Below are 24635 nucleotides of genomic sequence, written 5' to 3' on the forward strand. Positions count from 1 at the left end.
ATTAGCGTTAGCGCAATGACTGGAAGTCTACAGGTACCTGTACAGTAACATAAAACCGTAGAATCTCGCAGTATCCCTTTAACCATAAATGGCTTTGCTTATTGGGTGAATAAATTATTTTTTGGGTTTCTTGCAGCTTCTGGAGGGAGCTAGACTAGATTGTGAGCTGTGTGTTTTTGTATCATATTATTTTGCATTAGTTGGACCAACGTTTTACCATCTGGGAACTTCAAGTCACTAACAGATATGTTCGTCTCTCTCTGTGTCTGTGTGGTCAGGTTGTTCTGGAGTGTATTCTAAAGAAGGACCTGGTCTACAACAAGGTCAACCCCATATTCCACCATTGGAGGATCAACGACAAGAAGTTTGGCCTGACCTTCCAGAGTCCTGCCGATGCCAGGGCCTTTGATAGAGGGATCCGCAGGGCCATCGAGGACATCAACCAAGGTGGGTTAGGAAGAACCCCTGAGCTTTAGTCCACCTCAGTTCAGTACAGTCTCACCTCACGGAACTCATGCTTTTGTAGACTCCTTTCCTCTGACATGTGTGTGTTTGTATGAATTAGTGTGTGTGAGAGTCTGTGTGTGCAAGCGTACATATCTGCGTGTGATTGTGTGTTGGTCTATGTCTGTGGCATGTAATGATTGACCTGTTCTCCTGGTGGTTGATGCGTAGCATTGATTAGCTGTGATGACTTCCCCTGCTCCCTGCTCACTCACCCATGATTGGCCCTCCTATCTTATCTTTGCCAGCTGTGGTGGAGATAAGGGCACCACTTCCTGTACAGACTGGCAGCGTAGACAGTCGAGTTAGCGGATGGGGCACAGGGACGCATTTATGTCAATATAGGGGCAGTCTGTGTCTCATGGAATTTTGAGTTTAGGCTTTAAGGTAGAATAGGCTAGGTGGAGTTTGGGCTAGCGGAGTCCCTACTTCTGGAAGTTAGGTTGAAAATGCTCCGGAAGTTAGGTTGAAAATGCTGTATCCCTAAAAACCAGAAACATCCACTTTCTGCCGACTCCACAGAGAGTGAGGCTTGCCTTGTTAGAGATGGGCTGAGGATAAGCTAGGTTAACCTGGTTGTTGATGTGCTGAACCTGGGCTAGGCTAGGTTAACCTGGTTGTTGAGGGGCAGAAGCTGGGCTAGGCTAACCTGGTTGTTGATGGGCAGAAGCTAGGCTAACCTGGTTACAGATGGGCTGAGGCTAGTGTAGGCTGGGCTAAGTGTTTGGAGATGGGCTGAGCTTGATACAGCAGCTTGGGGCTATGATAAGCGTTTCCAGCAGAGGTAATGCCATAGGTAGCAAATGCGTCCAATTAGCAGGAGAGCTGCCAGCTCAGCAATCTGCCATCCAGCCTCCTGGCCTGTGTTACTCAAGACTAAAACCTGGCTTGGGCTCTATGGATATCTCCTTCACTCCCTGGCCCTGTAGACCTGGGGAGGAAACTGATGGTGTCTAACAACAACATGAAGAAGCGCTCTATACCTAAATGACCGTATAACTCTAGCTCTGAATGTCTTAGGTACTGATAAACCAGTAGAGGTAACAGTCAATACTAGCATATTAGCAGAATTATCATTGCTGTAAATTAGCACACATGCCTTTGGTCTTGTCAGGAATGGCTGTATAATAAGAGTGCTGCCTGGCTCCCAGTGCCTGTTCTACTCTGCTCCTCTCCTCTCTGTAGCCTCTGTTCTGTTCTGGCTTCCTCTGTATTCCTCCAGTGTTGTGTAATGCCTCTCCTCCACACAGGCAGGTTCCTCTGTATTCCTGTTGCATAGCTCTGCTCCCGGACTGCAGTGTGTGTGCTTCGAAGTCTGTGTGTGTACGAGTGTGTGCTTCTTAGTGTGTGTGTGTGTGTGTCAACCTTGCAATCCTCTGTTGCCATGGCAACGGTGGGCACATGGTTCAGGCAGCTCCATGGTCCAGCACTGGCAGAGTCGTGCTGCAGAAAGTCTGTCTCAACGTGCTACAGACAGACGTTTGGCCAAGCCATCATTGTAAATAAGAATTTGTTCTTAATTGACTCGCCTGGAAAAATAAAGGTGAAATAAATACAAATATTTTTTTTACGCAGAGACTGACACAGAAATATAGATACACGCACACTGTTGAATGCTCCCACAGTTTTTTATTGTGCAACGTTTCGACCCGACAGTCTTCTTCTCTAAACTAGAGACGGAGAGACACACAGACAGGGACAGACAGAGGCCTGGTTTCTCCTGCTGCTTGCCTGGCTTGTTTTAAATGAGGTCTTGGTGATCCTAATTAAGTGAATTGGGAGTCTTAAAAGAGTCTCTTGATGCCGTAGGTACAAACCGTTTCCTCTTCGTCCGTCCCAGTGGAAAGAAGCTAATCTCTGTTTTCTACACTACTGCCAACATTTAACTATGGACAAATTTTCTTTCCCCCAACATTTCAATAAAAGCTTGTTTTTAGACATGATGTTGTTAAGAGTCAGGTACAAGTTCAACAGTACGATTACTTACACTGAACAAAAATATAAACGCAACATGTAAAGTGTTGGTTTCATGAGCTAAAATAAAAGATCCCAGAAATGTTCCATACACACGAAAAGCTTATTTCCCTCATGCTGTGCACAAATTTGTTTACATCCCTGTTAGTGACCATTTCTCTTTTGCCAAGATAATCGATCCACCTGACAGGTGTGGCATATCAAGAAGCTGATTAAACAGCATGATCATTGCACAGGTGCACGTTGTGCTGGGGACCAAAAAAGGACACTCTAAAATGTGCAGTTTAATCACAACACAAAGCCACAGATATCTCAAGTTTTGAGTGAGCGTGCAATTGGCATGCTGACTGCAGGTATGTCCACCAGAGCTGTTGCCAGATAATTGAATGTTCATTTCTCTACCATAAGCCGCCTCCAACGTCGCTTTAGAGAATTTGGCAGTACGTCCAACCGGCCTCACAACCACAGACCACGTATAACCATAGCCAGCCCAGGACCTCCACATCCGGCTTCTTCACCTGCGAGATCGTCTGAGACCAGCCAACCTGACAGCTGATGAAACTGTGGGCTTGCACAACTGAAGAATTTCTGCACAAACTGTCAAACTGTCTCAGGGAAGCTCATCTGCGTGCTTGGTGTCCTCACCAGGGTCTTGACCTGACTGCAGTTCGGCGTCGTAACCGACTTCAGTGGGCAAATTCTCACCTTCGATGACCACTGGCACGCTGTAGAAGTGTGCTCTTCACGGTTGAATCCCAGTTTCAACTGTACCGGGCAGATTGCAGACCACTTGTATGGCATTGTGTGGGCGAGCGGTTTTCTGATGTCAACGTTGTGAACAGAGTGCCCCATGGTGGGGTTATGGTGTGGGCAGGCATAAGCTACGGACAACAAACACAATTGCATCTTATCGATGGTAATTTGAATGCACAGAGATACCGTGATGAGATCCTGAGGTCCATTGTCGTGCCATTCCGCCGCCGCCATCACCTCATGTTTCAGCATGATAATGCACGGCCCCATGTCGCAAGGATCTGTACACAATTCCTGGAAGCTGAAAATGTCCCAGTTCTTCCATGGCCTGCATACTCACCAGACATGTCACCAATTGAGCATGTTTGGGATGCTCTGAATCTACGTGTACGACAGCGTGTTCCAGTTTCCGCTAATATCCAGCAACTTCGCACAGCCATTGAAGAGTGGGACAACATTCCACAGGCCACAATCAACAGCTTTATCAACTCTATGCGAAGGAGATGTGTTGCGCTGCATGAGGTGGTCACACCAGATACTGACTTGTTTTCTGCTCTACGCCCCTACCTTTGTTTGAAAGTATCTGTGACCAACAGATGCATATCTGTATTTCCAGTCATGTGAAATCCATAGATTATGAATGAATTTATTTCAATTGAAATTGTTGCATTTTGTATTTTTGTTTAATGTAGTATTCTTATCATAAGTCTACTTTCTTGAAACTCGGCCTCAGTGAATGTAAAATCTTTGGACCGAGTCATGGCTTTTTATCCTCAACCCGAGTTGCACTTATACAAGCAAAGAGTAGATTTCATTAGGCCATGTGTCTTACTAACACAGAGTAGCTTTCATTTCCCCATTTAGCTGTGATGGCGGATGTAAGTCTGGGCCTACCATACCTCCCTCAATGGCTTCCCTCTTCCCTCTATCACCAGTGGCATGCTTGTGGGGATGTGTGACGTCTGGGGACATTTTAGGGACTTTTGATATAATGGGACTTGGTGATGTGGGGATATACAGTAATGTTATGTGAACTCTCTTTCTTTCTTTCTTTCTCTCTCTCTCTCTCTCTCTCTCTCTCTCTCTCTCTCTCTCTCTCTCTCTCTCTCTCTCTCTCTCTCTCTCTCTCTCTCTCTCTCTCTCGCTCATCTGTATCTGTGTAGCTACATGCTGGAAGTCTTATTGAATTTCAGATTTTATTCAATCTTCTCTTTTCCAGGCTGTCCTGCGTTTGGTGACTCGGACTCCCTTGAAGATGGATTACAGGTGAGTCCAGGAACTAGGGTCCTCGTATATTCTCCATGTACATGTCTTTATTTGGTAGCGCTACGGTTTTCTGTAGGACTAACCTGACTTCTCACCAGTCTAGTAAAATTCAGTTCTATTGCCTGTGCTTGAATCAAGGACGCAGGACCGAGGTAAATCTGAGCAGTGGCTCAACACGACACTCTATCCCAGTACTGCTTCAGGCCCTTTGTCTTTTCCTCTGACAGTTGTCTTTAGGATATGGGTCTGTTTTAACAGCCAGGGCCTTGCCTTACCTTTCATTGCTGGGGAGTTGTCGAGTGTGGCCACAGCTTAGGTGTGCATATCTGTCACCCGGGCAAAACTGATACCTGGGAACCTAGTTGCGTAAAAAAAGTCAACATGGTACATTTCTCCAATTTGTCTTCGTGGGTTATCTGAAACCACTCGTATTTCCTCATCTATTGATAGATTGAGCTGTGCTCAGGCGTAGTGTGTTGGTAAGATGGTAAAGGAGTTAGTTCTCTTTGTCCTCCTTAGTATGAGCTTTCACAAGCTACTGGTACTGTTTCGGCAGTGTAGTTAGCAAAGTTTTCTCAATCTCATCAACAAGGAGTACAGGTATAGGCCTACACACCCAAGCTGATTTTGCTTTAGAAATGGAGTGTGTTGTAGAAACACAACACTGCTCCTTGCTCTAGTTTAGCTTATGAAACACCACAAGTAGACAAATCTATCATCAGATTTGTGACACGAATGGCCAATGCATGGTATTTGTGAAAGTATACATGGCAAACTGAACCTGTTTACAAAAGGCATTGTTTCAGATGACCTGCTAAGCTAATGATTTAGTATCCTCTGCTGCTCTTTAATTACCAGTATCTGTGGGTTTTGTGTCCACCAGTGATCTGGTGGCTGGGCTGCAATCACCTTTGACCCAACAGTAGCTGACCTCATTCACAGAGTGGAGTAGAGAAGGTCAGAGGGCGTGAGAGGAAGGAGAGGATATGTTCCTGTTCCTGTGGAGAGCAGCTTCCGCTTTAAGAAATCAGCCATATAGGCAGCAAAGGAGCCGGCGGGCGGCCAGTGGGTGGGAGGAGCAGGGGGGTTCAGTAAGTGAGCAACCGAGGGTGTCGCATTGGTAATTTGGCATCAGAGTGTTGCGGTCTGAGACCTGGGAGTGGGCTACACGGGCGAGAAACTGTGAGGCTAGTCACACTCTCGCACCAAGCCACGCAGCCAAAGAGATGGAGCTAACTAACGCTCGACTCAAATGCCACCACACACTAGGCAAGCTTCCATTGACCGAGGTTTATTCAACAAAATGCAATGTATTTTGCGATATGTGTAATGGAAACGGCAGATACAGGATACATTTTCTAAAGATAGACAACATTTTTATCCGTTCTTTTGTCAAACTGTCTTTATTGTGACAAATGATGATGGAAATGGTGTTTTTCGAATAAAGTATGATTGCCAAATCATTTTGAAGGTACGCGAGGCAAGTGATGTCACCGCGTAACTATAAAGCTCCACTCCACATTTAATTCTGTCTACTGCTTGCAACAAAAAAATTCAACTATAAATATAATGTTTCTTTGCAGGACAAGGATTGTCCTGACTTTCAAGAATGCCTAAATTGCTTCACCTTGCTTTTCTGGTTGGCTGGCAAGTTTCGCCATCAAGTTATTTCAGATCTACAGGAGTGCAAGTTTCACCATAGCACAGACTGTGGTGATAGGTTGGCACATGAGAATTATTAGAATATGGCAAATATTAGTCAATTATTGCATTCTATCCATGCTGGCTTTCGCGGGCTACCTGAGACATGAAGCTGATAGGTGGGAGGGCATATACTGTGGCTTGCGAAAGTATTCACCCCCCTTGGCATTTTTCCTATTTTGTTGCCTTACAACCTGGAATTAAAATGGATTTTTGGGGGGTTTGTATCATTTGATTTACACAACATCCCTACCACTTTGAAGATGCAAAATATTTTTTCTTGTGAAACAAACAATAAATAAGACAAAAAAAACAGAACTTGAGTGTGCATAACTATTCACCCCCAAACCCCCCCCCCCCCCCCCCCCCCCAAAGTCAATACTTTGTAGAGCCACCTTATGCAGCAATTACAGCTGCAAGTCTCTTGGGGTATGTCTCCATAAGCTTGGCACATCTAGCCACTGGGATTTTTGCCCATTCTTCAAGGCAAAACTGCTCCAGCTCTCTTTAAGTCATACCACAGATTCTCAATTGGATTGAGGTCTGGACTTTGACTAGGCCATTCCAAGACATTAAAATGTCTCCCCTTAAACCACTCAAGTGTTGCTTTAGCAGTATGCTTCGGGTCATTGTCCTGCTGGAAGGTGAACCTCCGTCCCAGTCTCAAATCTCTGGAAGACTGAAACAGGTTTCCCTCAAGAATTTCCCTGTATTTAGCGCCATCCATCATTCCTCCAATTCTGACCAGTTTCCCATCCCTGCCGATGAAAAACATTCCCACATCATGATGCTGCCACCACCATGCTTCGCTGTGGGGATGGTGTTCTCGGGGTGATGAGAGGTGTTGGGTTTGTGCCAGACATAGCGTTTTCCTTGATGGACAAAAAGCTCAATTTTAGACTCATCTGACCAGAGTACCTTCTTCCATATGTTTGGGGAGTCTCCCACATGCCTTTTGGCCACTCTTCCGTAAAGCCCAGCTCTGTGGAGTGTACGGCTTAAAGTGGTCCTATGGACAGATACTCCAATCTCTGCTGTGGAGCTTTGCAGCTCCTTCAGGGTTATCTTTGGTCTCTTTGTTGCCTCTCTGATTAATGCCCTCCTTGCCTGGTCCGTGAGTTTTGGTGGGAGGCCCTCTCTTGGCAGGTTTGTTGTGGTGCCATATTCTTTCAAATTTTTTATAATGGATTTAATGGTGCTCCGTGGGATGTTCAAAGTTTCTGATATTTTTTTATAAACCAACCCTGATCTGTACTTCTCCACAACTTTGTCCCTGACCTGTTTGTAGAGCTCCTTGGTCTTCATGGTGCCGCTTGCTTGGTGGTGCCCCTTGCTTAGTGGTGTTGCAGACTCTGGGACCTTTCAGAACAGATGTATATATACTGAGATCATGTGACAGATCATGTGACACTTAGATTGCACACAGGTGGACTTTATATAACTAATTATGTGACTTCTGAAGGTAATTGGTTGCACCAGATCTTATTTAGGGGCTTCATATCAAAGGGAGTGAATACATATGCACGCACCACTTTACCATTATTTATTTTTTTGAATTTTTTGAAACAAGTAATTTTTTTCACTTCACCAATTTGGACTATTTTGTGTATGTCCATTACATGAAATCCAAATAAAAAGCCATTTAAATTACAGGTTGTAATGCAACAAAATAGGAAAAACGCTAAGGGGGATGAATACTTTTGCAAGGCACTGTAGGTTGTTGCCAATTTTTTCATGCGCAATTTGCCTAAATAGGTAATGGAAGCACTTCAACCACTACATTTTTATTTGACACAAGTTTTTTGCAGATGTTTTTTGTTTCTTTGGTGTGATGTCATTACGTCCAGCTGTTTTCATCGACACAAGATAGTTAAATGAAAATGCACCCTAGCAGGCAACTGTCTCATCTATTTTATATGCAAACATTTTAAAAGTTTGAAAATAAATCACTGGACAAGTTAATGAAAACATAGCTACTGTGTGATATTAGCCTGCACCTCTTCATGACTGGACACGTTCCGGCCATCGCTATGTGCTGTGCTCCATCCCAGAATTTAACTCGGACGACGAGAACTGTGTGTGCAGACTAAAAAGGCCATAGAAATAAGTTGGGTTTTGTTCACTTTCATTTCTTCATCGAAGGTCTGACATTTAATTGATTTAGCTGAAAGTGACCTTGTGCTGTAGCCCAGCCAAGAGCCATGAGACGAGTCACTATGACATGGGAGGTAGGGTCACTTTGGAGGCTCGTTTGGCCTTTTATTGGATTTAGCCTAGTCATTCTCTGTATGAGCTTGACTGGACTAGTAACATGTCTGCCATGTAGAATGTTTTGGGATGTCTGGTTTTCCCCTGATACTCTGAAGCTCTGAGCACATGCAGACATCAATGGCCAGCCAGGTCTCTTGGTATCTGGAACCTCTTAACCCCCAGTCCACATGTGTGTGTGTGTGTGTGTTATGCGTGGCTCTGTATCTTGTGTGAGCCTGTATGTGGTGTAGGGCCCTCTCATCAGCCCACATCCTGCCCTCCCTCACCCTGACACCTCACACCCACCGCCAGTCTCACACACACGCACACGCGCATATACACACAGTCGACACATGCATACACACTCAGTCAAAGGCTGACATACTGCACAAATGGCACCCCCCACACACTCTCATAGCCATTCACACACTTAATTGACAAGATGCTGCTGTCCTTGACTTAGCCTGTGCAGAACCTTGTTTAGATGCAACATTTGACAGGTTTATGAGAATGAAAAACCACATCTACTGCACGACCTCAGCTGAGGGGGATGGATGTGTCTTTCCTTATCTCAAATGGATGTAGAAGATAGGACTTGTGGGAAATGTAGTTTGTGTTTGCAGAGATTTTGATGCAGCCAAGTATTTGAGAGGAGGTGGGGTGGTATAGTTCAGGAGAGATTAAAGAAGCAAACCCAAGTAGTGGGTCAAACGGTGCAAGTTTTAGTCAAGTAAGGTAGTTTGGTTGAGGAGAAAGCGTACTGAAGAGAAGCACTTGTAGAATCAGTGTAGAGCAGGGCTGAGCAGCGTTACGAGGATTCATACTAGGAATGAGTCATCGTCTGTAAAACTGAAGAACTCGTCATACACAATCCCACTCTCTCCCCCTCTGCTTCTCTCTCTCTCTAACACACATCTGAATGTTTTTTGCTTGAGATGTTTCACAATGAAATACTGAACAGAGGACCCAGATATTTTAGAGGTCATCATGCAGATGCTTGGACCTGTGAGTCCTTATGAGTCGCTGATACAACATATGCACACACATAACATAGACTACACACACATACAGTACACACACAGAGACACACACCTGTGCCCTATGGGGTTTCCAGAATGCGGAGCAGTCCAGCCCCTGTGTGTGCCTGGGAGGGTGGAAGCGCGTGAAGCTCTGAAGTTGGTCCTGCGCCAGGTTGCTCCCCACCATCTCCCCCTCAACATCTCTGGGGTCAGATCAGATCCAGATTGGCCCCCACGCATGCCTTTGAATGGTGGGGCTCAGCCCAGTGCTTTAAAAGGAAGCCCAAATCTGGTTCCCATTTCATCCCCCTAACTCACTCACACACACACACACACAGCTGTCATCTGGCTTTTTAAGTTCTGAGCCGCATTTCTCCAGCTGGAGCTGGTTTATGACATTCTCTCGGCAGACTCGTTGGCTGTGCTCTCTCATACACACTCACATATACATATGCTCTCGTATACACACTTATTTGATCCTGTTCTGTTCTTTCTGTTCTTTCCACTCCTCTTCTTATTCTGTCATTCCTGCTCAGACGGCTAACCTACCGGGTGTGTGTGAGACACAGTATTGTAGCATTCCGAGAAGCAGAGGAGAGAAGACACACACTGTGTTAGCAGAGAGAGAGAGCGAGAGGCATCTCTTAGCAACCACAGGACAGTAATTACTGTAATAGCAGCTGGGCACAAACCAGATTTCCGCTGTGCGTTAAAACACTGGCGTGGGCTACTTTACACACTGCACTGACTAACCAGCAGCCTCCTCCACACGCAGAGAGGACGAGGGAGGGAGCGATGGACAAGCCTGGATGGAGCCAGGGAGTGTATGCTTGTGTGTGAAAGACAGAAAGTACAGTGGGGGAAAAAATTATTTAGTCAGCCACCAATTGTGCAAGTTCTCCCACTTAAAAAGATGAGAGAGGCCTGTAATTTTCATCATAGGTACACGTCAACTATGACAGACAAAATGAGGAAAAAAAATCCAGAAAATCACATTGTAGGATTTTTAATGAATTTATTTGCAAATTATGGTGGAAAATAAGTATTTGGTCAATAACAAAAGTTTCTCAATACTTTGTTATATACCCTTTGTTGGCAATGACACAGGTCAAACGTTTTCTGTAAGTCTTCACAAGGTTTTCACACACTGTTGCTGGTATTTTGGCCCATTCCTCCATGCAGATCTCCTCTAGAGCAGTGATGTTTTGGGGCTGTCACTGGGCAACACAGACTTTCAACTCCCTCCAAAGATTTTCTATGGGGTTGAGATCTGGAGACTGGCTAGGCCACTCCAGGACCTTGAAATGCTTCTTACGAAGCCACTCCTTCGTTGCCCGGGCGGTGTGTTTGGGATCATTGTCATGCTGAAAGACCCAGCCACGTTTCATCTTCAATGCCCTTGCTGATGGAAGGAGGTTTTCACTCAAAATCTCACGATACATGGCCCCATTCATTCTTTCCTTTACACGGATCAGTCGTCCTGGTCCCTTTGCAGAAAAACAGCCCCAAAGCATGATGTTTCCACCCCCATGCTTCACAGTAGGTATGGTGTTCTTTGGATGCAACTCAGCATTCTTTGTCCTCCAAACACGACGAGTTGAGTTTTTACCAAAAAGTTCTATTTTGGTTTCATCTGACCATATGACATTCTCCCAATCCTCTTCTGGATCATCCAAATGCACTCTAGCAAACTTCAGACGGGCCTGGACATGTACTGGCTTAAGCAGGGGGACACGTCTGGCACTGCAGGATTTGAGTCCCTGGCGGCGTAGTGTGTTACTGATGGTAGGCTTTGTTACTTTGGTCCCAGCTCTCTGCAGGTCATTCACTAGGTCCCCCTGTGTGGTTCTGGGATTTTTGCTCACCGTTCTTGTGATCATTTTGACCCCACGGGGTGGGATCTTGCGTGGAGCCCCAGATCGAGGGAGATTATCAGTGGTCTTCCATTTCCTAATAGTTGCTCCCACAGTTGATTTCTTCAAACCAAGCTGCTTACCTATTGCAGATTCAGTCTTCCCAGCCTGGTGCAGGTCTACAATTTTGTTTCTGGTGTCCTTTGACAGCTCTTTGGTCTTGGCCATAGTGGAGTTTGGAGTGTGACTGTTTGAGGTTGTGGACAGGTGTCTTTTTATACTGATAACAAGTTCAAACAGGTGCCATTAATACAGGTAACGAATGGAGGACAGAGGAGCCTCTTAAAGAAGAAGTTACAGGTCTGTGAGCCAGAAATCTTGCTTGTTTGTAGGTGACCAAATACTTATTTTCCACCATAATTTGCAAATAAATTCATAAAAAATCCTACAATGTGATTTTCTGGATATTTTTTTCTCAATTTGTCTGTCATAGTTGACGTGTACCTATGATGAAAATTACAGGCCTCTCTCATCTTTTTAAGTGGGAGAACTTGCACAATTGGTGGCTGACTAAATACTTTTTTCCCCCACTGTATATGCTTATGCGTTTGAGAGTATATATCTTTGTGTGACTGCGTGTACGGTTGCGTACCATATGTGTGAGTATTTGTGTGCCAGTGCAGGTCTGTAAGAATGTTTGTGTGTACTCTGGCATGTGCACAGATGGGAGCACCATGCTTGTGTGAGTGCCGAAATGTGCTGGCCTCTCTCTGTCATGGCTGCCTATCTCCGTCTCCTCTCCTCCATACCTTTCTTCCTCTCCTGCTGGGCTTGGGCTCATAGTCCATTGTCACCTAACGTGTGTGTGTGTGTCTGAACATGAATGTATTTGGTCTGTCTGTGTGTTACATAGTTCTTAACAGTATTTGTCCTTTGCAGTTGACTAGGAGCTATTTACTCACATTTGTTTTGTGTGTGGATGCTGCTGGAATGTCTTCTGAGCCCCTAAATATAAATACTCTCCTTAGAGGACACATTTAGCCTTCAAGAGGAGGGAATGTTTTACAATTTAGTAATTTAGCAGACGCCCTTATACAGAGTGACTTACAGTAGTGAGTGCATACATTTTCGTACTGGTCCCCCATGAAACCCACAACCCTGGTGTTGCAAGCGCCACGCTCTACCAACTGAGCCACACGGGACTACGAAACCGGCGACTGGGTTAGAAGTGGCTATGTGTTTATCAGGCCCATGTTTGTAGATCTCACACCAATAAAAATGCCTGTGGGAACACATGGGAGGCTGATAGGAACTCTGAGTTCTCAACAGAAGGGGCTTGAGTCATCTCACAGGCAGAAGCACAGGGAGAAATGTAGGCTCTGGCCACCACCTGGTGGACAAATGTGAAATTCATATAGGTAGGATATCAGTGCCGTCTGTAGCTACAGGAATCAGTGTTATGCTTCTAATTTGAAAGTATAATAAAGACGCCTTGTATAAGTTGGAATGTATGATGTGTTGAATATAGAAGTTGATAGATGTAGTCAATGTCTGACTGACTGGTTGTGTGTGGTTGTTGCAGCCCCTGTGTGAGGAGCCGCCCTCCATCTGTACGCCCATGAAGGAGCCCTTCTCCCCCCTGAGTGTCCACAGTGTGGTGTCCACTGAGCCCTACCGAGGCTGCTACGTCCGCGCTCAGCCTTTTGACGAGTTCCCCTCCAACAACCGCCGCTACCTGCCTCCTCAGGTCAGTACCAAACATCTCTAGACCCACTCTATATTACCGTATATCATAAGCCCTTTATCGCTATTGGAGATTAAACCTAGTTAAGTATACTAATTCTGAAGAATGTCTTATTACATGTCATGGAAGGACAGTAAAGATCAGTCAAGATGCATGCTAAAATAAGTTAAATATATGCTGACACCCTGCTAAAATGTCTGTTGTGCTCCCTCTGAACTGAATAAACAATAATATAATAACTATGTCTCCAGCAGGTGTCCTTCAAGTCGACGCGCCACGTCAGCTTTCACATGGACGAGGAGGAGATCGTAAGGATCAACCCTCGTAAGGACCTTCTGATCCGCGGTTACGAGGACTACCGCCACCCCGTCATGTGGAAGCAGGATGTCGAGCGAGAGGACCCTGACTTCCCCGCCCCCTTCCACAAACTGGACAACAAGAAGTGTGAGTACCTCTTCCCAGAGGGGCCAGGAATGGAGTCCCACTCGGGCCCTGGGAGTATGGGTATGGGCACAGGACTGGGGCTAGGGCTGGGTAAAGACTCCTCCATCAAGACCCAGCCTTCGCCGCTGCTCAAGTCCAAAAAAGGACGGCGGCGGCGGGAGGATGGTGAGCGTTCACGCTGTATCTACTGCCGGGAAATGTTCAACCATGAGGACAACCGGCGGGGCCAGTGCCAGGACGCTCCAGACCCCATCAAGCAGTGCATCTATAAAGTCAGCTGCATGCTGTGTGCCGAGAGCATGCTCTACCACTGCATGTCCGACTCTGAGGGAGACTTCTCGGACCCGTGCTCGTGTGACACAGCTGACGAGCAGTTCTGCCTGCGCTGGCTGGCCCTGGTGGCGCTGTCCTTCATCGCTCCCTGTATGTGCTGCTACCTGCCGCTGAGAGCCTGCCACCACTGTGGGGAGGCCTGCCGATGCTGCGGGGGCAAGCACAAGGCCGCCGGGTGACCTGACTGAACTCTGACCCCCTCACCCGGGACGACCTACCCACAACACAGCTAGCTAACACAAGCGGAAGCTTGTTTTTCATTCACCTCTCAGAGGGGGTGACATGTTGTTGTAGACCCCTGGCTCTGGAGGTCTTTTGGAGATGTTTGAGTGTGTGTCCTCTGACGCAGAGAGCAACGAAGACGAACCTCGTGCTTTACGGGCTCTGAGCGTGAAGTTCAGGAGCTTAACGCGAGGAGAAGGCGTTGAGATTAACAGACATGGTGATATTACTAAACACACACTCACACTCGTACATAATACACACAACCAGGCCACCATGCCAGACTCTCTCTGTAAGTAATGTGTAACTTTATGAAGGAATAACAAACAACGAAAACAAAACAATTGTGCGTACAGAAAACATACTTAGTGTTCGAGTATGCTAAAAGGGATATGTTCTTGCTTTTTTGTGAATTTGCGTTTGGGTAACAGTGGCCTTTCCTTTGACTCGAGCATTCGCTGACAGTGTAATTATTAGACAGAGAAAGTGCACTAGAAATGTTTTATTCCCCCCCAAAAGGTAACCTTCAAACAATTCTAATGGTACATTAACCATAAGACCATTCTTATATAGTAATTTAACAGTTCGGAGATGTTGCTGTGGTGGATGTGTACGCGTTTCCTTATTTTTCCTATTCATCGAAGGTTGAACAAAAAAATTACAGAACACCTTTATCTTTTGACAGGTACAGTATGACATAGCTTTTGACATTCACCCTAGATAATGTTAGAATTATTTCCTTGTTTTGGTAAGGCGATTTGGACCACTTAATTGCATTCCAACATAAAGGGATTGATTCCATGAGCAGAAGGGAAAACATGGTAATGTATTTTGCCATCCTTCATCCCCCCAAAACCTTTTTTTCCAAGTCAAGAATGAATGTTAACGCTTCTTGAATAACCTTACACGAATGAGACCAATACTTCACAATTCCATGTACTTTACCAGATGTTCAATTTTGATGGTGAAACTGGTGTTTGTCATTTTTTCTTGCTCATTTTATGTTTTGAATTTATAAAGCTGAAATTTTGCTCAACCAGCAAGTTTTTCGATTTAATTTTGGTGAGTAAGTGGTATTGAGTGCCCCTTTGTGGAACAAGGCACTTACATTAGGCTAGTTTAGGGAAAAATTAAATGTTTTTAGTTAGTTGGCAACAAGAAATCACCAATTAAAACTCAAATTTAGTGTGAGAGAAACCCACCTTGAAAGCACTGGTCTCCAAGCTTTGGTTACAGCACCATCTCCAAATTTCAAAGTACTGTATGTCTGTCCCTTTGTGATTGAAGTATTTGTAAGAATGAGTCAAATGTACTGCTGTTATTAGGTCATTTTGCAGCTTGTCCACTGTAACTCCTAGAATACATAATTTAACATTTGCCCAGTCGTGAACGAATGGGTGCATCGTTTTAAATGTCACAGAAAGTACATTTGGCTATAGGTTATTATAGCATATGAGTATGATTGTTGCACACTGTATACTGTATGTGCATAGGTCTTCATATGCAAAGGCAGTGAGATGTCAAGCACGGTGATCATATAAACTGATATCTGTTTTGAGTAGTTGTAACAAACCTGACTTTGTAGAAGCCTGACTGGTAGATATGACGGTCCTTGTTCAAATCCATATTTCAAACAGAAGAACATAGCCACGATAACAACCAATGAATGACTGTAGACAGACCCCCAGTTGTATTAATTTGATATTGCATCTCAAAAAGACAGTATGTTATTGCTAATTCCACACAACAGCATCAACTGTTGATTTTAGAAACTTGTCTGCCTGTGTACCTAAATAATGTTTGAGAACAAAGAGGCTTCTTTGATAAGTTAGACAAAATCATTATCAAACTGATAGAAAATCGCCCTTCCCAATTTGAAAAGCTTGTCATTACAGCCCTGTACTTTAGCCAATAGATATTAACACCATCCCCGGCCCGCCACTCCTCGAGAAAGGGAAGTGGCAACTCGGTCTTGTCTCCAGACTGGACGGAGGCAGTCATCTTCTTCCAAATCCCACCATTATGCCCCATGCAGGGCACTCTTTACTTTCTATGCAAACTCTTGACCATGGGAAACACATAGACCTCTCTCCACACTGAGTCCGTGACAGGACACTTTAATAACGCTATATAGACGTTACCCAGGTACCAAACTCCAAACACCTGTAAATAAGTAACACTATATTTAAATACCTGATAATAATCCCATTTTGTTTTTTGGAAATTAAAAGATAGAGCTGTATTTATAACTGCTGTCAGCATATACTGTAGCTTCAATTGACAGCCTTATGTACATAGGTCACCTTTTAGTATTATTTCACATTGAAAAGTAGAGGGCGTTGATGATGGAAATGACTATTGCGCTTTGAATAGAGTTTCTTTCTAGTTTTGTACAGAGGAAGGAAGCCTAGAGTGCTAACAAGGCAAAGTAGTGGCAGTCCACTTATTTTTAAAAAGTTTGATATATATAAAGCTGCTAGATACAATCACTAATTTTATTGTGTTGGGAGGGAGAGAAAAATCCTCTATGAAAGACTGTTAAAACAATATCTAGTTATCTGACAGCATATAACCATGACGACGAGTGTGTGTTTGTTAGGTGTATGTATGTGTGTGCGTGTGTTCAGCCGTTTGGTTTGTTTGTCCATTTCCTTTTTTTCTCCTCCCATATTGTAATTTGGATTGCCCTGCACATTGCAAGCTGAACCAAGGTTTGATGAACCTGATTTAAAAACTTGCTGGCTGAGAAGCAAAATGTAGGACATACATTAGCTGAGAGATACTGAAATAGCCGGTTTCATTCTGCATTAACCAGCACAGTGCAACTCGCTGTCATGTACTGTATTATATATGCAACATGTCTGTCTGCTTTAATATATTTTTTTACCTGTCAGTTAACTTTGCATATGTAAGACTTCAGTTTTTAACCACTGCTGCTAGTCTTTTGTTATTCTTTCAATCTTAAAGTGTGCATATCTTTGGAATGCATAAAAATGTACATTCTTGACTTTGTCTAGGTTAAAATGAAATGCCTATATAAACTTGTTTCTTCAGTGTATTGTTTGAAAAGGTTACTTTTCACAGCAGTTGTGGTTACATTTAAATTCTCCAATGCTTTGGTGCACTGATGTATGTAGGCTTTCTTCTTCTTACAGCGCTTGATGACGTAACATTTATGTGATTAGTTCTAAATAGTGGAAAACATTTGTTTTGAAAATTGCAGTAAAAATGGTACTCTAATTCTTCTGTAAACATTGTCTGTTTCCCTTCTTTCTCATGCACCTTTTCTTTCAGTTCCTTAGTGCCGTTGGTTCACACCATGACAACCTCGAAAAAGTGCCTCACGTCCATCATAGTTTCCATCTAAAACTTAACAGCTCTTGTTCTGGTTATATTGGTTTATATACGTCTAGGTATTTCTATCATGGTTTGAAAATTCCAAGTATATGATGTAAAATGTATAGTTCAATAACTCATGTCATAGTTGTATTTTCTTCATACAGATGTAGCTTGTTACTTTTCATAAATATATGTAAATATGCATACATATGTTTGTAACTGTTTTTATGTTACATCATACACTTGTAATTTGACATATCAAATAACATTATCATAATAAAATGGCGAGTTTTAATCTTGTCGTCTTGTGGGATTCTTTTGAAGGCTTCTATCATTGTCTTACCACTGCAGGTTTCCTTGGGGGAGTCCATAGAATTCTAGTTCTATGGTGTAGACACCACTTTGCATATCTACAACCAAATGATACATAACGTTGCAAAAATGTTTTTCACGTATTATCTCTAGCTAGTGGTATCTAGTGCTCATGTTATTTTTCATTGAGCAAATATCAAGACACTCATGAGCAGGATGATTTTATTATTGTACCTTCCTTCCATTTGAGCGTTTCCAGGACCAAGTGAAATGCATCCCAGAATGTTTTCCCCATGTGAATGTCACATATACTATAATAGTATTCTGTTGAATCACCTGACAGATAATTATGGTTCGACTATATAGAAGATAACATTATTTTCCATAGGTCATGGCATAACACAAATTACACAGTCATTTTCATGCACAAACATGAATGGTAAAGAATAACATTTCAGAATGGAATGTCATGAAACTCTTTTCAAAGAGTGCTTTTTGATGATTTTATTATACTTTTTCAGTCCACGGAAGATATGAAGATAACCCGGGAGGCAGTGGAGGCTCCTGAGGGGAGGACGGCTCATAATATGGCTGGAACAGAGCAAATGGAATGGCATCGAACACCTGGAAACCATTTGTTTGATGTATTTGAAACCATTCCACAATTCCACTCCAGCCGTTACCACGAGCCCGTCCTCCCCAATTAAGGTGCCACCAACCTCCTGTGCCGGGAGGTTATTAGCGGGAACCATAGACATCTCATCATTATATGTGTTCCATTACGGCGACTGTAAGAACATGGCCAGCACCATTGAGGCCGTCTCCATTTTGAAGAAGACAATTTTCTTCTTCTACAATTAGTTGAAAGGGTGCATACTGCCTCCTGTAGTGTGCATTGTTAATTTCGTCAACAATAACGATGATAAAATATTCATCAACAACCTGTTTTTCCTGACAAAAACTATGACGATAACGAGACGAGATGCCCTGGGAAAAAAACTATAACTATTACAATTTACTTTTCAGTTTAGTCCATGAAAATGTGAGATGAGAATTTCACGAGACTAATGGACATTAAATTTGACATGAAGCTCCTTTTCATGTTTTTTTCCAATCATAAGAATGCATGCATGCAGAACATTTCATGCAATCCTCTCATTGGCAGAATTGACATCTTTCAGTTGCAAGGTCTGATTGAACCATAGAGAATGATAGAGGCCTCTAGTGGCCGAAAGGTGGTTTTAGCATTGGCAGCGCCATTGAGGGTTTCCACCATGTAGTCAACTGGGTGGGGATTCCTATGGGTTGTAGCCTCAATGGCGCTGCCCATGCTGTCACAGATGCTATAATGGCACAGATATAAAGATGAGTCCTCTATCTATCTCTATGGATTGATCTGCCTGGCTCTCCCACACATCTCCCAGATGGTCACTTCAGTCACTTCACAATCGTTTGAACTGATGCTAAGCCAGGCCACTTCACTTGTAGGCCTAAGTAACCTCAACTAGAAATAATACTCTTTCTCTTACTTTCATGTATAGGCTATTTTTGCTTTGATCACATCAGAAGCTCTATTTTTCCATATGCGCTGTGTTGCCGCTCTCGCACTGCAGTCTGCAAATGCGTGTTGCAGTTGCTTTTTTCCTATGTGAAAAACAAATGCTATTTGTTGCATATTAGGAGTAAAGTAATACTTCTGGCATTTTTTGGAAAGCTCAAATTCTCCCCTTTTCAAAGAAACCACTTATTTACACCCATTGACGGTTATGATCGGGAGGAAATCAGAGCTGTAAATTGTTTAACCTGTAGCCAAGGCTTTATAGTCTATATGGTTAATTATGGCTTGCATTGGTTACAACCTGCCTCAATATCAATGTTGCCAGCTAAAGTATACGAGGAGATAGTAGGCCTAGCTGGACAAGGCTATCTGAATGTGCACATGATGGAAGTTAGAGGTAGCCTAAATATTCATTATTTAATAGAAAAGAATGCACTGACTATTATGTCACTAAAATGTCTGGGACTAAAAATTGTCCAGAGTTTTAGTGGACTGATAATTAAAACTAACTATGGATGAAATGACTCAAATGTGACTAAGACTAAATTATATTTTAAGACTAAAACTAGGACTAAAACTAAATCTAAAATAACTGCCAAAATTAACAATGGTAGTGTTATTTGAATAGGTATAAAGCCAAGGTTGGCAATTTACTGCCACCTGCAGTTATGGAATGTTTGCTCACCAGTATAATTAATCTGCTAATCCTTCTTGATAACCCGGATGGAATCATGTGATTCTTCCTTAGGGAGAGATCGAAATGTACACAACTGTAACCCGGAGATCAAATGGGGGAGGGTCATGCTTTTTCAATTTCAGTCATGGGGATGGTTTAGTATTTTTTTTACATTTAGTACAGGGGAGGGGCATGTAATTTGTAATAGATTAAATGTCATATTCCTCAGGGTTTAAGAATGAGTTGCTTATTATAGTATCTCATGTGTGACCGATGATGCCCCTCATCCCCGATTCTCTGCTGGGCGAGCAATATCAAGTGCACCTAGTGTGTTCTCAATAAAATGATCCATAGCCTATACTATAGGCTATAGGCCTTGGCTATATGAAGAGCATGCTCGGAGAAGCACAGGGCAAAGTTATATTTCTAAGAAAATGTACTTCCTTCCCGAGTTTCTGCGCTGGTGGGATGGTGTACATAAAACTAGGCTAAACTGCATTACACACTGCAATGGATATGTGTTCCCAATCATGAGCCCCGCCCTGCCCCACTCTTGCTGATGTAAATAAACCCTTTTGTAAAATCAAATCAAATCAAATTATATTGGTCACATACACATATTTAGCAGATGTTATTGTGGGTGTAGTGAAATGCTTGTGCTTGTGCTGCCTAACCAATGACTGTGCTGTGTACGGTGGCACTTGTCAAGGCGAGTCGATTTGTCCAAAAAATGCTATATCTGTGCGGGTGGACTAGGCCTACTGATGTCCTGTTCAGTTTGAGAGGGAAAGCGTGAAGATGAGGAGGACCAGAGGTATTTTTGGGGGGTATTTTATTCCGGATCCCCATTAGTTCTTACTGGGGTCCAAAGCTTGCTACTGCTATAATTGATTTTAATAAAAACAATATGTTTCATTGCCCATAATGAAGCTATTTGTCAGAGTTATTGACCTCACAATAAGCCATATTCAAGTAATTTACATAACTTACATTACTATGACGCGGCAACCATGGAGATGGACAGCAAATGGGTGCTGAAAGTAGGCTAATTCCAGAAGGCCTAATTAATTTAAACATTCTTCATTTTAATTTGACTTTAGGCTACTAACAACAAGTGTTGGAGCCTATTTCTTCCTATTCAAGAAATAAGAGGTAGGCCTATAGTCTACTATTCATTGATTTTGTCAGCCAATTCCTTCAGTCATCATGCACTCATTAAAAATCTCAGTGTCAGTGAAGAGCTTGGTGTTAAGTTAAAACCAGGGCTCGAATTGAGGGGGTATTGTGACTTTTGTTAAAGAAATTGTCTAAAAGCATAGGCCTACCCCTTGTTAACTTAAGATTTTGGAAATAATTAAATGGACCTGATTATATAAAGCGATCTATAACAACGCTTTAGTCCGCAATGCTAGAAACAAGCTGTAAAATGCCTGGAAAAGACTCCGATGCATATGGGATGTATTTGGTTTGTCTCTATGACATTCGGAGGCTGCGCTACAACCTTCTATAGCTGAGGAGCAGTGGTGAGGTGCTATCTTTTAGGGTGGTGAGGGAGTGCAAAAATAATAATACAATTACAATTTCTCAATCAAAGTGTGTACTGACAGATTGAATATCATTATAGAATAGGTGCATAAAATGCATCCTCCAATTGCAACGTCTGCCTATATGCCAACATATCTTGAAGAAAAATAAATAATACCCTCAAACACCAAGTTAGGCCTACCTAATTTCAAAATAGGCCATTATCACTGTCAATCCTAATTCTTCACGTTTTACTGGTGAAATGTCCAAACTGCATGCCAGTCATTTGATCTCAATCAATTTCATGGGAATATGCATTTAGATCGTCTTCAATAACTATTTTGCTAGCGAATTAAAGGAGATGGTATTAAACTATTAGCATTTCTTGTAGGCCTATGTTGTTTCAATCAAAGCATAGTCTGTGGTTCACGCTCTGTTGAGCAAATAGGCCTACCTGATGATATGTGGCTGCTGTGTTAAACAATTAATTGCTTTTTTTTTCAATTCATTGATGATCAGATATTTCAGTTGTAACTGGTTCTGTTGCCAACAATTTTACAGTTGATAGACAACTTTAGCACTGTTCCAAACTTAGACTATCCTATTTTTTAACAATAGCCTTTATAGAAATCAAAAAGTCTCTGGTGCTGCAGCATGCGCTCATTCCTTGTCATGCTCTGTTGTGGTATTAAAAAAAGATGATGCTTGTCTCCAGTCATGTAAAATGATGTTGCATGAAATGCATTTATAAAAGGCCATTTTTTTCTCGGACACCAAATAAGATAGATTCATGCAGATATCCTTTCACCCTTGACCTACGTGGTCTGCGAATCCACAAACCTCTGGCTACTTTTCCATGTAATGCTTAAAAAACTAACAGCAGTTTCTAAAACTGCATACCTAAGGCTCTGGTCTGTCCTAGGAGTGAGGGTAAATGTAGGCATGTTCTCTGCTATCCAAGTTATGTTTTAATTATTATTTTGGGTATGGGGGGGTCACTTGTTTGTTTTTTTCAAGTGTTCAGGGTCGGGTAAAAATAGATTTTACTGAAAGGAGGGCCATCCATTTTCATTTCAGAGAGATCCGATTTTCTCCAGGTATCCCTCATTATAAATAATGTACAGTCCCTTAAAGACTACTAAGGATTTTTAAATCTCCCGCTTTGGGCTTGATGTGCCAATGTGTAGTTCAAACATGCATAATCTATGAGCAGAATTACTGTCTTACCTCAATTAGCCACGAAATCCCAAGTTTGAAAGCAACTGTTTTTCTGAAAGCTGTGGAGCACCATTTTCCCTACCCTAGTTCTAACCAATGAGCTTCAGCCCCTCGGCATTTGAGTGACAGCTAGCAAGATGCACACACAGCAGAGCGAGAGAGAGAGAGCAATGACATGGTGCACATATCTGCACATATGTGACGTAGTATGCAATTTTCAGGGACCACTTTTGGTTCATCAGGCTACTTTCAGAACTACTGGCTAAAAAGTATACAAAAGTATCAGAGAATCTCTTTAACCCATAGACAGTTCCACCCAGATGAACATGTGTTTTGAACAACATTAACATGAGCAACAATAGTGGAATCGGCGGTTCGCCTTCCAAATAAAAGTCCCCCATTAAAACTGATGCAAACTGATAAAAATAGTGAAAACATGCCACAATTGGATTAGATCATGCTAAACAAGGTTGGAATGTTGCTATATAAATTAAACAAAATACAATTGGGCCTATTAGGGACAGATCGAGGGTAGTGTGCTTTTTCCCTGGTTAACATTTGCTCTTCTGCTCAAATTTCACCTATAAACAATGGCTGGACTTACTTTTGATATTACCCTAATAAAGTTTAGAAACGTTTTAAAGGTTTGGTCTGGTGTGGCTATTATTCAGCTTTAGCTAATGCAGGCCTATGATATGTTGAACTGACAGTTGAACTTGAGGTGAGGAAGTCTGTTTCAGGCCTACCAGAGTTACTCCTATAATCTAACATTGTAATGCTTATCTTTATATAAAATATTTTGATCGAGAATTTACGAATTAGCCTCCTTCTGTATGTCTATATCTGTATAGCAGACGCAGTAACCATCTGACATAAATAAATGCATGTCTTATAGTAGCATGCCACAGGCATATCTCTATCTCTGTCTATCTCTATACATTTAGTGCTCAAATCTCTGACAGCTGAACCATGAGGTGGACAATTATTATTTTAGGAAAGTAGCCTAAAAAACAAACAAAAAAAAGCCTATAAAGTTTTGCACATGCTACACATCGAAACACAAGGAACAGTGTTTTTGTAATTTGTTATAGCTATTTTTAAGGACACGTAATTGTGCCTCATTTGGCCAACATCCCTCATTTATTGATGGCGCTGGCTGCGCCAGGTCAGATCTGAATGCATATGGATGTCCATAACATTTCTCAAATGTCCAGTAAATTAAAATCTTCCCTGTCATGTTGTCTGGCGATTTTAGAATATTTGCATGAAAATCTGTCGCCAATTGGATGGAAACCTAGCTATAGACACCCTAAAGACTCTGGCAAGTGCGCTAGTCCAGTGTCACTGACTATGCCTGCACATCATGGTTCACCAGCAGCCCCAAACATCTAAAGAATTAGCTACCAGCCAAACAAGCTTGTAAGAATTGTACTTAAACTCCCCCCTCCCCCCCTTTTTTTGTCTCTGTCTATGTAATGTGTCTGTATCTATGTAATGTGTCTGTATCTCTGTAATGTGTCTGTATCTATGTAATTGTATATGTATTTATGTAAAAAATAAGGACCATAATGGAAATAAGTCCCCGACTTTATTGTGCGATCCCGGTCACTTAAAAACCTTGGTGTATATATGTATTTTTTTTACTGACAAATAAAATAAATCACTCCAAACTGTGCAGCGGCCAATTGATGAATGTACAAAACACCAAAACGTTTAATGACATTAGGAGATTGTCATGCCAAGCCTTCGACATTGGGCACTTCAATATCATGGTTTGCGTTTTCAACACCACAATAAATAGACTATGTCAATCTCAACAAACAGTGTATTGGTACCAATGGTGTACCAATAGACTGACTGGGATGGTGATTTCCCACAGTCAAAGTCCTGCAATAAGATCTATGATGCTAATATTTGTGTAAACTCTACATAGTTGTGTTCTGTG

General features: G+C 42.6%; 1 protein-coding gene across 1 annotated transcript in view; it reads left to right on the forward strand.

Moving 5' to 3' along the window:
* The window catches only part of LOC311145389 (sprouty-related, EVH1 domain-containing protein 1-like), a gene marked incomplete at its 3' end in the record, with an annotated part of 75076 nt that extends 61056 nt beyond the window's left edge, over window positions 1-14020 (forward strand). The window contains exons 3-6 of the mRNA XM_084181612.1: window positions 279-447; window positions 4451-4497; window positions 12903-13067; window positions 13319-14020. Coding sequence (XP_084037738.1) covers window positions 279-447; window positions 4451-4497; window positions 12903-13067; window positions 13319-14020 — 1083 coding nt within the window. The remainder of the gene's footprint in view (window positions 1-278; window positions 448-4450; window positions 4498-12902; window positions 13068-13318) is intronic.
* Window positions 14021-24635: the final 10615 nt, after the last annotated feature.

The sequence above is a fragment of the Coregonus lavaretus genome (assembly GCF_964263955.1).
Source record: "Coregonus lavaretus genome assembly, chromosome: 18".
Lineage (NCBI taxonomy): Eukaryota > Metazoa > Chordata > Actinopteri > Salmoniformes > Salmonidae > Coregonus > Coregonus lavaretus.